Here is a 13,313-nt window from a genome sequence, read left to right as displayed (position 1 = left end):
GCGGAGGTTTCAGAATTGGGAGGACTGCCGAGATCATGGTGGGTTGGAGAGTCTAGAGGAGGCGGGTAAAATACAGAGGCAGAGGCAGAGGAGAGGGCAGGGCAACGGACTGACTTGAACGAGAGGATGAAGTTGGAGGGAAGGGGACAGGGTCACAAAGATGTTTCGAGGCAGGAGTTCCTCCGGATGTAGTACCTGCGGCCGTCCGCCTCAAGGCCCTGGCACGGCCGGTGGACGATCAGCACCGGAAAGAAGCGGGCGTCGTGGTAGTTGGGCGGGTTCTCGCTGACCGCCAGCTGGCTGGAGTACGAGCGGCAGTGGTCGTCGCGGCAGCGGTCGTTGACATTGCTGCTGTGGCTGTGCCACAGGCCGGTCCGCCGGGAGCCGTGCAGGCGGCACAGCGAGAAGCGGCTGGTGTCCAGCGAGAAGCGCGACTGGCTGCGGCACACGTTGCGGGAGAAGATGGAGGAGCTGCTGGAGCGGCCGTCGCAGTCGGCGGCGCGCACGACGCCGCAGGCCGAGTAGCCATTGCAGATGGGCAGTGAGGCGAGGTCCATCAGCACGGCCTCCGAGTAGCTTGGGATGAGCTGCCGGTTGCTGCGGATGTGCCACTCGAGCTCGGTGCTGTCCACCGTGCCCAGCCGGGTGGGGGGCTGTGGCACCGTCGGCGAGTACTGGCCGCCCTCCTCGGTCGGCGTCGCGGCGCTGTAGTCCAGGCCGAAGAGCTTCTCCACGTGGTAGTGGACGTAGGCCGTCCGGTACTCGACCAGGACCCGGAGGGGCCACGACAGCATGAGCAGGCCGGCCGCCCAGAAGGCGTACGGCGAGATGTACCAGGGCAGGCGGTCGGGGTCGACGTACACCATCATGGAGTCCTTGAAGTCGACGTTCCTGAGCTGCATGCCCTCGCGGGCCTCCATGTAGTCGTCGAGGCCCTCGATCTCGCCGAAGAAGGTCGCCCGCTGGTTCAGGTAGCTGTTCTCCGACTCGGTATTGGCGAAGCTGAAGCACTTGGTGAAGCGCAGGCGGGTGGCCGGGTGCCGCTCGAGGCCCAGCAGCTCCTTGGAGACGTCGCGCACGCCGCAGCGCGCGTACTCGAACTCCGCCTCGGCCACGTGCGTGTTCACGCGCTCGTGGTACACCTGCGTGCTGGTGTAGGCGTCCCCGTGGCGGTAGCGCGTGACCTGGCGCGTGCGCCGCACCAGGTGGTAGCTAACCGCCTTCCACCAGATGCAGGGCGCCGCCCGCCGCATGCGGCCGATTCGCTCGTACACGCTGTCGACGTCCGCCTTGTGCTGCAGCTCGCTCCGGGCGCGGCAGTGCCAGCACTCGACCAGGTACACCGCGTACAGCATCGCCAGGAAGGCCAGCGGGATGTAGACGTAGCCGTCGGAGCACGGGCTGTCGTGGTAGATCATGGACTTGCCCTTCAGGGAGCTGTCGAAGCGCAGCTTGGTCACCCGCGTGAGCTGACACCAGGCCACGGCCCCCAGGCAGCCGTACATCAGGAGGGAGAGGATCAGGCACTTCCAGTGCGACTCCCGACAAACCGAGGTGCTCAGTGACTGCTTCGCCGGCCTCTGCTGCTTGTCGTCCCCGACCCCGTCCCCGGCGGCAGCGGAAGGAAACAAAACAAAAGTGCGGCGTTACTAATGTCGACGGCAACCGTAGTCTCTTGAGTTCACATTGCGAGGAAAAACGGAATGAGAAAACGGAGCGGAATCGTAGGGTCCCCACCAACCCTCCAAAGAGCATCCCCACCCAGACCCAGCCCCCTACCCTAACTTTCATCTCACTCTGTTCAGCCCTTGTAGGATGCTCCCTATTCTGAATTCCACGTCGTTTAACATACCCACCTCCCTACAGCGCAGACCATGTGAAAAACTCCATCTACTACGCTTTCCCACCTGAACAGGGAATCGCAGAGTTGTTACCATGCAGGAGAAGCCGTGCATTCCATCTCGTCTGCATTTTGGTTGCGTGAACGCCCACATATAAACCCAAGTCTCTTCTACTCCTGCGCACCCCTTTGGAATTATTCCTTTAAATTTATAGTCTTCTTCATTCTAAATGTATTGCCATATACGTCTCCACAATTAACCTCATTGCCACCTGTATGCCCACCCTACCAACTTACCAGTGTCTTTTTGAAGGTTACACTGCTATCGTCACAGTTTACAATTCACCCAAGTTTTGTATCAGCAGCAAATTTTGAAATTCTCGCCTGCACACCAAGATGTAGATCATTTAAACATATTATTGAAAAGTGTCCCGATGCTGACCTCTTTACAAACTCCACTAGAAACTTATAAAAGCAAAACACTGCGGATGCTAGCAGCGTCTGTGGAGAGAAACAGAGCCAACGTTTCCAGCTCAATTTGATTCTTCTTCATTCTGAAACTGACTTAAAACATTAATTTGTTTCTTTTTCCACAGATGTTACCTTTTGAGGTTCTCTGTATTTTCTGTTTGTTCCACTACAAACCACCTCCTAGTCCAAAAAACCCATTAATCATTACGTACTGTTTCCTATCCCTCAGTCAACTTTGTATCCATGTTGCTACTGTCCCTTTTATTCTGTGACTTATAACGTTCCTCATAAATCTGTGTGGCCCTGTATCGAATGCCTGTGGACCATGTATCAACATCATCAGCCCTCTCTGTTACCTTTCCAAAACCTTCCAGCAAGTTAGTTAGACACAATTTTTACTTAAATCCATGCTGACTCTTCTGCATTAACCAACATTTCCTACAAATGGCCCACATCAAATTCACTTTCTCCTAGACTGGACCTTTGGTTTGATTCCATATATAATCCTACAGTCGTCTCCCACAAGCCACGTATAATCTGCCAGTCATGGAATTTTACTTCATTCAATCTTCTTGCATAGACTTATGCCTAATCAATGAAGAATTTTGCCTCTAAGGAGTAATTTCCTGAGTTTTCTCTGTTACCTTTGCCTGATGCCATAGTGAACTGAGTGCTTCCCACTCCATTAAAATGGCCAAATTGTCCCTGCCATGGAAGACTGTGCAAGTGGATTGCAAATGTATGCTGTTGGTGCACAAGTCCTATCGCTGACAATAAATGCTGGGCAATTGGGTTCACAAAGTTAGAGCCCTGTCTATCTCATGTAGGTTTTCTTTTCTGTCTGAATTATTGTGTTGTAATGTGATGAACTACAAATAACAGCAACTTGGCATGTATATAGCTGCTTTAACAAAGCATAATGTTTAAAGGCCTCTTATAAGAGTAGTATAAACTGAAAGTTGGCACTGAGCCACAGAAGAAGGCATCATGGAAGTTGACCAAAAACTTGCTGCAGGATATATATTTTAAGGAGCATCTTAAAAGAGGAACAGAGATAGAAAGTCTTTGAGGCAGAAGATATTTGAAATTAAGGCTTAGGCAGCCGAAGACATGACCATCAATGATGCAGCAACTGAAGAATGTTCAGTATCTGGGAATTAGGAATGATTGACTCATGAGAGAATTGGGAAGGAGTAGTAGTAACAACAATAATAATATCCAGAGGGTGGATTTTTGAAAGTAGTGGTCGGCACCAACCTCTGGTCTTCAAACATGTAATTGGGATGAAGCCCTGCTATGCCTCCCAGCTCACATTCAGGTTAAGTGCATTTGAAAATCACAGCTCATTGATTTCAGCCTCTTCAGGGACTGCCTGTCAGGCCACATGCAGACCTGCTTTGCCGAGTACGTCAGGGCAAACCAGACTTGCACTTGCTGGAGAGAATCTAAATCAGGCCTAGAACACTTCCTCTTATTGATTCTTATGTCTCAGGCATGGGTGCCAATCGTTTTTCCAACATTTACCAGTTTGACAGGCAGCAGCGAACGGGCACATGCTTCCTATCCACCCTATTGGATATTTTTTAATCAACCCATGCAGAGATGTTATTTGAAGACCTTTGAAGTAGGTGGGACTTCAATCCGGGCCTCCTGCTCCAGAGTAGGGATACTGCCACTGTAGCACAACAGGCATCTCCACTTTTTGGGGGCCATCCACTGTCCAAAGATTTGACCTTGCGCGGCTTACAGTACTGGGCTTTTATCTCTGTGTGATGGTGCAGTTGCTGAAATCTTCCACTAGATGCTCCCTACTTGGTTCTGATCAGGTTTTTGGACTGCTTTTCAGAACCCACGTCAGACAGAAATTCTGAACTTTCCAAGGTAAATCACGCAGTTATCTTGGCCTATTGAGGCATGCCTATTCTTATTCTGTCTATTGTGCTGTCCCAGCTCTAACAGCTGAAATTCTTTATGAAAAATGTTGAGCCTTCCATAAGTAAATGTGTGCGGTGAATTATTGGAGTGTTTAATGTTTGTGGACAGACATTTAGTTGTCGTTATTAATATCCTGCTTTTAAGAAAGAGTTCATAAGTGTATGAGTGCAATGGAGATCTATGTACTGCAGATGTTTACACACTCTTATAGGGAACTTCCTCATTCTATTGCTTTACGTATGAATGATTTTCAGCGTGTTTTGCCCCCTTTTAGGTTTTGGCAATCCGGCTTGCTTTGAACATAAATATTAATGTACATCTTCTCCACACTTTTTTATTTCCAGTGAAGGTCAAGGAAATGAGAATCAGGGCAGAGGTGCCCTGAACAGGCTGCTGATCCATTATGAACTGCTTTCTACTATCAAACAAAGTCAAAATAAGAAATATGGAAACACAGCAATAAGATTGTATTATTTAGCCATTTGAACCCATTCCACCATACAGTTAGATCTGATCTGTAAGTCACTTCTATTTACCTGCCTTTATTTGATGTATGGTCAATCACTTTGTTAAGGTTTGCAAATGGTTTGCATCTGGACTACAGTGACCACTACTGTACATCTATGGAAGGATGTTCATGTATTGGAAGCAGTTCAGAGAAGGCTTACTTGACTAATACCTGGAGTGAATGGATTGCCTTATGAGGAAAGGTTAGACTTCTATCTTGTGGCATTTAGAAGAATCAGAGGTGACTTAATTGAAATGTAAAAGACCCTGAGGGGCCTTGACCATGTGCGTGCCGAAAGGACATTTCCTCTTCTGTAAGGATCTAAAACTAGTGGTCATAGTTTACAAATGTATGGTTGCCCAATTAAGAGAGATGAGGAAACTTTTTTTTTCTTTAAGGGGGTTGAGTGCCTTTGGATTCTCATCCTCAAAAGGTAGTGGATGCAGAATCTTTTGGGGGGATATTGGTAGAGAGCTTCAAAACTCAGAAAAAAAAAAAAAATTCTCTCCACAAAGAAATTGTGTGTGTCTTGGTTTCTAATTCACCAGGCAGCTTGGATTTGACTAACATTTTACACCATATTCTTTTATATTCTCCATGGAATTTGAGTTTTGAAAACTCCATTACACTGCCAGCATCCACAGTTTTCTGTAGGAACATATTCCTGATTTCCAGCATCTGCTGTGTGAAAAGGTAGTTCCTGATTTTACTCTTGGCTTAATTTTTAACTCTGAGCCCCTTGGATCCTGTCAATGCTCATATCAAACAGGTTTCTCCATATCCTCCCTATTGCATCCTGCAAACATTCTGAAGATTTCCAATGGTTCTAAGTACAAGTGATGACTTCTCTCTACACATTACAATTGCATATAGTTTAGAAGATTTTTTTTGGCTTATAAATTGTAACTTTTAATGTAAGCCAGCTGAGGGGAATAAAGACCTGGACTGAGAGATTTATCACACAGCCAGGAGTTGCAGGTCAAAGATAGAGTCCAGTTGTGTTTCTGTGATGGTAGAGATATGAACACCCAGGATTATAATAGCCTCTCTAAATCTCTTGATCGGAAGGTATCTCCGGAGAGATTTTGAAGTCAAGGTGTAAACAAGGTTTAAAATATTTGTGTAGTTTCCCAAAATAAAAAGAAGCCCTGAAGTGGCAAGGAAATGTTTTTAATTATCCATATATTTTTCAGACAAAAGAAAAAGTTTCAAGTTAAAGATAATTGATGATCATTTGTATTTGAAAACAAATCCTGTATCTCACGGAGATGGGTTGAGAGGTAAAGATTCCTTTGTTTTAATATATCTTTGCCATTTGCAGTGTGTGGAGTGGCCAGCTTGCAAGCAGTTTGTATCTGAAACTGGGGAAGTAGCAACAGAAATCAAGGGATATTTATGTGGAACACTGCTAAGGAACAGAACCCATGTTCATGAAGAATTAAAGACTGTAAGATCTGTCCAATAGAGCTTTGTGAAGATACCAAAGACGACAAGCAAACTGACTATAGCATCATGGAAAATGGAGCCATTCAGGAAGGGGATAAAAGAGAAATGTAGTTGTGATCAGGGATAGTATAGTCGGGGAACAGACACTGCAAAGGCTGTGTTGCCTGCCTGGTGCCCTAGTAAAGGATATTCTTATCTGGGCTGCAGAGGAAATTGGTGTGAAAGGGGAATGATCTCGTTTTGGTCCACGTAGGTACCAATGATATAGGTAGAAAGAGGTTCTGCTGAGGGAATATGAGCAGCCGGGGCTAAATTACAAAGCAGAACTAAAAAAGTAATAAATTTCACAATACTACCTGAGCCTCGAGCTAATTGGCAAAGGGTCTAGAAGATTAAAGGGGTAAATGTGTGGCTCAAAGATTGTTGTAGGAGAAATGGGTTTGAATTCATGGGACATTGGCATCGATACTGGGGAAGGAGGGAGCTCTTCTGGTGGGATGAGCTTCACCTGAATCATGCTAGGACCAGAGTCTTGGCCAATTGCATAATAGAGCTATAGATACGGCTTTAGTAAACTAAATAGATGTTATGTTGGTGGGGGTAGGGGGAGTCATGAGTTCAGTTGCATGGAAAATTAGAAAGTCAAATGTAAAAAAGGTAGGATTGCAGGTTAGTGATGGATTGATTGTTACTGGAAAATAAATCAAGGAACAGAATGTGTGAATGTCATATTGCAACAAGGAACCATAAAGTGTAGGGAAACTTGATGATAGAAAAAAACTTAAAAGGACTTGTATCTGAACACGAATCATTTGGAGTAAGGTAGAAGAACTGACAGTGCAAATCAAAGTAAATGAATATGGTCTCACAGCCATTACAAAAACATGGTTACAAGGAGATCAAAAGTGGGAACATAACATTCAGGGATATTTGACTTTTTGGAGAGACAATAGAGATGGAAAATGTAGTGGGGTAGCACTGTTAATAAGAAGTGAAATGAGTACAGTTGTGAGAGATCAGCTAGGCTCGGATGATGTAGACTCTATTTGGGCAGAGGTAAAAAAACACCCAAGGTAAAGAAGACATTGGTAGTAGTCGTGTACTGACCCTCCATCAAACAGTAGCCACTCTGGGAAAGGCTATAAATCACATAGGAACATGTAAGAAGAACAGAGCATTAATTATGGGTGACTTTAATTTTCATGTTGATTGGGTTAATTAAATTGGAAAGGGTAGCTACAATAACGAATTTATAGAATGCATTAGGGATAGTTTCCTAGAGCAATATGGAGCCAATCAGGGAGTATGCCATCTTGGATCTGGTAATGGGTAATGAGGTAGGTTTAATCATTAATAAAAGATGTTAAACAAGTTGGGACTCAACTCACCGAATTTAGAAGAATGAGAGGATGTTTCCCCCAATGGGAGAGTCTAGGACCAAAGGGGCATTGTCTCAAAAAAAAAACTGCCCATTTAAGACTGAGATAAGGAGGAATTTCTTCTCTCAGAGGGTTGAGAGTCTTTGGAACTCTTTGCCACACGGAGTTGTGGGATCAGAATCCTCATGTATGTTTAAGGCTCAGATAGATTCTTCATCAGTAGAGCATTCAAGGGTTACCGAGAAAGGAGAGAAAAGTGGATGTGAGGAATACTGGGTCAGGCATGATCGTATTGAATCATAGACCAGTGTGGAGGAGCTGAATGGCCTTTTCCCGACCCTATTTCTTATGATCTTGTGGTTTCAGAGAAGGTTCTGGAGGTCTAAGTGCTAGCATAGGAAACTACGGAAAATTGGAGTGAATTCCTGGGGGTTGTGATACTCATTTGTTTGATTCAGGAGAATGACCACTCTGAAACTTATATAAAAAGGAATTCTCAGTTAAATTAAAAGCAGAAAGGGAAGTGTTCTGTTGAGAACGTTGGCTAAAAGTGGTACTGCTAATGAGATACAGTGTTAATAGTGTTGCTTTGTTTTGACGTTTTTCGATTAGAACAAGAACCTTATTGCGTGATATTTTTTCGTCAATCACTAAAAATTAAATTTGCTGTTTTAAAAGGTCCCAGTATCTCCCTAGATTGTAACAAATTCAGATTTGTTACAGATGACATTCCAATGTTCAAAGGTTTATTTTTGAATTCACATCAGTGTGCTCATTTTGAAGAGAAAGGAATTATGAAATTGTCAGCTTGACGACAAACTTGAAGTAATTCCAGGCTAGCAGTTTGGCAGTCTGCTAATAGTCTTAAATTTAAAAAGGGACCATTATGGTTAATATCAATTGTTTGCACGTGTAATTGTTTAACATCGACAATCAGGAGAATATCCCATTGATCCTGTAATATTATACCTAAGTCTCATAGGTCATTAGGTTGACGCTGCTACAAAGGTTCAGGCTATACTTAGTGAATAATTGATTTGTATCCTGTATTCACACTGAAAGGTGAGTTCATTTACTTCCAAACCTGCAAGCCTGAAATTTCAGGGAACTATTCACCAGCATTGTGTGATAGTAGGGACACCATCACCGGCATGGTATAATATGTGGACACATTCACCAGCACAGTGTGATATCTAGATCCCATTCTGCAGAGTGTAAAATCAGGACAGATTCACCAGGACAGTGTAAAATTACGACCAATTCACCAGGACGGTATGATATCAGGGTCCCATTCCATGGTGTATTATGTTCAAAGTGTTCTATAATAACAAATTGTCTTTTGCTTTCAATAGAATGAAGCAATAACTGAAACCTTGTTTTATTCATTCATGCAATGTCAGCGTTACTGGCAAGCCCAGCATTTATTGTTCATCCCTAACTTGTGCTGCTGCAGTCCATGTGGTGTGTGGGTACCCCACAGTAGCTGGCAGGAAGGTATTCTGGAATTTTGACCCACCAGTGAAGGAACAATATGTCTATAGGTGTGTGCTGGAAAAGCACAGGTCAGACAGCATCTGAGGAGCACTGAAGTCAACGTTTTGGGCCAAAACAAGGACTGAGGAGGGAGGGGGGTAGGGGGAGCCCAGAAATAAATAGAGGGAGGGAATTGGGGCTGGGGGAAGAGTAGGAGCGATGGTGATAGATGGATGCAGGTAGGATGTGATTGGTCCATGCGAAGGATGGAGCAGAAAGGTGAGTTGAAAGATGGACAGGTTAGGTTAGGTCAGGGAGGTGAGGGGGAAGTCTGTGCTTGGTCATTCTTAATTACAGAGGAGGGGAAATTACGGTCCGTAAAGTAGGAGCATAGCTGGGATGACCTGGAGTAGAACACCTCATCCCGGGAGCAGATGCGGCGGAGGCCGAGGAATTGGAAGTATGGGATAGCGTTTTTGCAGGAGGGAGGGTGAGAGGAGGTGTAGTCGAGTTAGTTGTGGGAGTCAGTTGGTTTGAAATCGATGTCTCTGCTGAGTTGTGGAGATGGCGAGGTCCAGGAAGGGGAGAGAGGTGTCAGAAATATGTGAATTTGAGAGCAGGGGTGGAACGTGTTGGCAAAGTTGATGAACAGCTCGAGCTCCTCGTGGGAGCATAAGGCTGCACCGATGCGGTCATCAATATAGCAGAGAAGGAGGTGAGGGATGGTGCCAATGTACTTGCAGAAGATTCTCCTGCACCCACACATAAATGAATTCTGCACATGCCATGATATTGAGCTTTTTTTCCGCTGCCTCTGAGCCTATTTCTTTGAATGGGAATCCAACCCACCCTGTAACGACCCTTTCTCCCGCCTCCAGCAAACTCCATCCTCCTGGATAACCCCTTCCAGCCTCCTACCTTCCCTCGACCTCATCATCTTAAGTTGCTGCCACAACATCAATCGCTTGGATCTCTCCAACCCTCTCAACTTAATCCAACCTCTCCTCATCAGAACGTGAATCCCTCCACTCCAACCCCAACCTCACCATTAAACAAGGGGGGGCCATTGTGGTAGTATGGCGCACTAACCTCTACATTGTTAAGTCCAGAGACCAACTCTCTGACACCTCCTCCTACCATCCCCTTGATCATGACCTCTGATCACCAAGCCATCATCTCCCAGGCCATTAACAACATCATCACTTAAGGAGATCTCCTGTCCACAGCCTCCAACCTGATAGAAATGGGCGGTGTGGGGTTGGGGAACTGTCTCCTATCCAAAATCCATAAAACCGACTGCCCCGGTGATCCATTGTCTCTGCCTGCTCCTGCCTCACCGGGCTCATCTCCTCTTACCTCGACTCCATTCTTTCCCCTTTGGACTAGGAAATCCGTACCTACATTTGTGACACAACCCAGGACCTCCACCTTTTCCAAAACTTTAAACTCACTGGCCCTCAACACCTCATCTTCACCATGGACGTACAGTCCCTGTACACTTGTCTCCCCCGCATGGAGGGCCTAAAAGCCCTCCGCTTCTTCCTCTCCCGTAGGCGCAACCAGTTCCCTTCTACTGACACTCTCATTCGCTTGACTGAACTGGTACTCGCAACAATTTCTCTTTCGATTCCTCCCACTTCCTACAAATCAAAGGGGTGGCCAAGGGCACCCCCTTGGGGCGGAGCTATGTCTGCCTCTTTGTAGGATTTGTGGAACAGTTCCCCTTCCGCAACTACACTATCCCTCACCTCTTTCTCCACTATATTGATGACTGCATCGGTGCGGCCTCGTGCTCCCACAAGGAGCTCGAGCAGTTCATCAATTTCACTAACACCTTCCAACCGCCCTCAAATTCACATGGACCATTTCTGAAACCTCCCTCCCCTTCCTGGACCTCTCCATCTCCATCTCCAGAAACCGACTCACCTCCGACATCCATTTCAAACCCAGTGACTCCCATAACTACCTCAACTACACCTCCTCTCACTTATCCTCCTGCAAAAAAATGCTATCACATACTTTCAATTCCTCAACCTCCACCACATCTGCTCCCAGGACAAGGCGTGCTACTCCAGGACATCCCCGATATCCTTCTACTTTAGGGACTGTAATTTCCTTTCCTCTGTAATTAAGGATGCCTTCAAACGCATCTCCATTTCCTGCACTTCTGCCCTCAAACCCCCTCCCCCCAACAACAATAAGGATAGAGTCCCCTTAGTCCTCATGTACCATCCCACCAACCTCTGAATCCAATGCATCATCCTCTGACATCTCTGTCACCTACAATCAGACCCCGCCACTAAAAAGATATTTCCCTCCCCATCCCTGTCCGCTTTCCGCAGGCCCACGACTCCCTCGTCAGCTCTACACTCCCCGCCAACTTCTCCACCACACCTGGTACCTTTCCCTCCAACCACAAGAGGTGCAACACCTGCCCGTACACCTCCCCTCTCATCTCTATCCAACGCCCTAAACAATCCTTCCAGATCCAGCAGAGTTTTACCTGCACTTCATCCAACGTGACCTATTGCTTCCGATGTGGTCTCCTCTATATCAGGGAGACCAAACACTGACTCGGGGACCAGGCTTGGAGTATCTGCACTCTGCATGCATCAACCAATCTGACCTTCCAGTTGCCATCCATTTTAATTCCTCCCTGACTCCCCTGGCGACATGTCCATCCTTGGCCTCCTCCATGTCAGAGTGAGGCCGAACATAAACTGGAGGAACAACACCTGATATTTCATCTTGGGAGCTTAAAGTGAAGGCCTCAACATTGACTTCACTAGCTTCAATATCCCTCCGCCACCAGCCTTAATCCATGTCCAACCCTACCCTTCCCCTAACCTAACCTGTCCATCTTCCTACTCACATCCCCGTTCTACCCTTACCATGGACCAATCACAATACCCCCTATCTGCATCCAGCTATCACCATTTCTCCTACCTTCCCCCCAGCACCTCCCCCTCCCGAGTCCTGACAAAGAGTTACAGCCTGAAACATTGACTTTCCTGCTCCTTGGATGCTGTTTGACCTGTTGTGCTTTTCTCGCCTCACACCTATAGATGCTGGCTTCCAGCATCTGCAGTCTTTGTTGTCTCCAAGTGAAGGAACACTGATACATTTCCAAGTGTGCGGTGGTGGGAACTTATAGTTGGTGCTGTTCCTATGCATTGGCTGCCCTTGTCCTTTCAGATGATAGAGGTTTTGTGTTTGGAAGATGCTGCTTGAAGGAAGCTTCTTGAAGGAAGCATGGCTCTGAGGAAGGGTCACCAGACCCAAAATGTTAACTCTGACTTTTTTCTTCACAGATGCTGCCAGACCTGCTGAGCTTTTCCAGGAACTTCTGTTTTTGTTTGAGAGTCAGGAGTTGAGTTACCCTCTGCAGTATTCCCAGCCCCTCACTACTGTTGTGGCCACAGTATTTATTTGGTCCATCCAGTTCAGTTTCTCATCCGTGATAGCCCCTGTTGTTGATACTGTAGGATTCAGTGATAGAAATGCCATTTAATGTCAAGGACAGATGTTTAGATACTCTCTTGTCGGAGATGGTCAATGCCTAGCACTTGCCACTTATCATCCTAAACCTGGATGTCTTGCTGTATTGAGACACCAGACTGCTTCTGTATCTGAGGAATTGCAAATTATACTAAACAATTACGAACATATCTACTTCTGACCTTATGATGAAGCAGGCATAGAAGGTTGTGGTATCCCAGACCTGAAATGATTGACCTCCAGCAACCATAACTATTTTCCTTTTCACTGGTATGACTTTAACCAGTAGACAGTTTCCATACCACAGCCCTACAGTCACCCGCACAGCTTCACCTAGCACCTCTGATTCCTACTGACTTGAATTTTGTTGGATAATACTTGGTTAAATGCTGCCTTAACATCAAGACAGTCATCTCAGTGAATTCTGCAATGTCTGAAATTGAGTGGTCAAGTAAGACTCAAGCTAAGCATTGATGAGTATTCCAGTGCAGAGTATTTGTCTCTCGATCTCACTGTAAACAGCATCTTCCATCACTTTGCTCATGACTGAGAGTAAACCAACAGATGATAATTGGGCAGGATGGATTGGTTTTGCTTTTTGTTCATCGGGCAGACTTGGACAATTTTTCACGTTGCTGGGTGATGTCAATGATTTGGCTTTACAAGAACTGCTTGACTAGGGACAGAACACAGGTCTGGAATCATCAAACGAAGTGGAGACAGTTGGTGGTAACCAGCGGAAGATCGTTTTATGTGCGATTAA

At 46.1% G+C, this 13,313-nt stretch overlaps 1 protein-coding gene across 1 annotated transcript in view; it reads right to left on the bottom strand.

The window, feature by feature from the left end:
• The window catches only part of si:dkey-13p1.4 (transmembrane protein 151B), a 40,897-nt gene that overhangs the window by 6,493 nt on the left and 21,091 nt on the right, over window positions 1-13,313 (bottom strand). The window contains exon 2 of the mRNA XM_048600546.1: window positions 196-1,583. Coding sequence (XP_048456503.1) covers window positions 196-1,583 — 1,388 coding nt within the window. The remainder of the gene's footprint in view (window positions 1-195; window positions 1,584-13,313) is intronic.

Source organism: Rhincodon typus, chromosome 8 (assembly GCF_021869965.1).
Source record: "Rhincodon typus isolate 14 chromosome 8, sRhiTyp1.1, whole genome shotgun sequence".
NCBI classification, from domain to species: domain Eukaryota; kingdom Metazoa; phylum Chordata; class Chondrichthyes; order Orectolobiformes; family Rhincodontidae; genus Rhincodon; species Rhincodon typus.
This window is presented reverse-complemented; position numbering and strand designations above follow the sequence as displayed.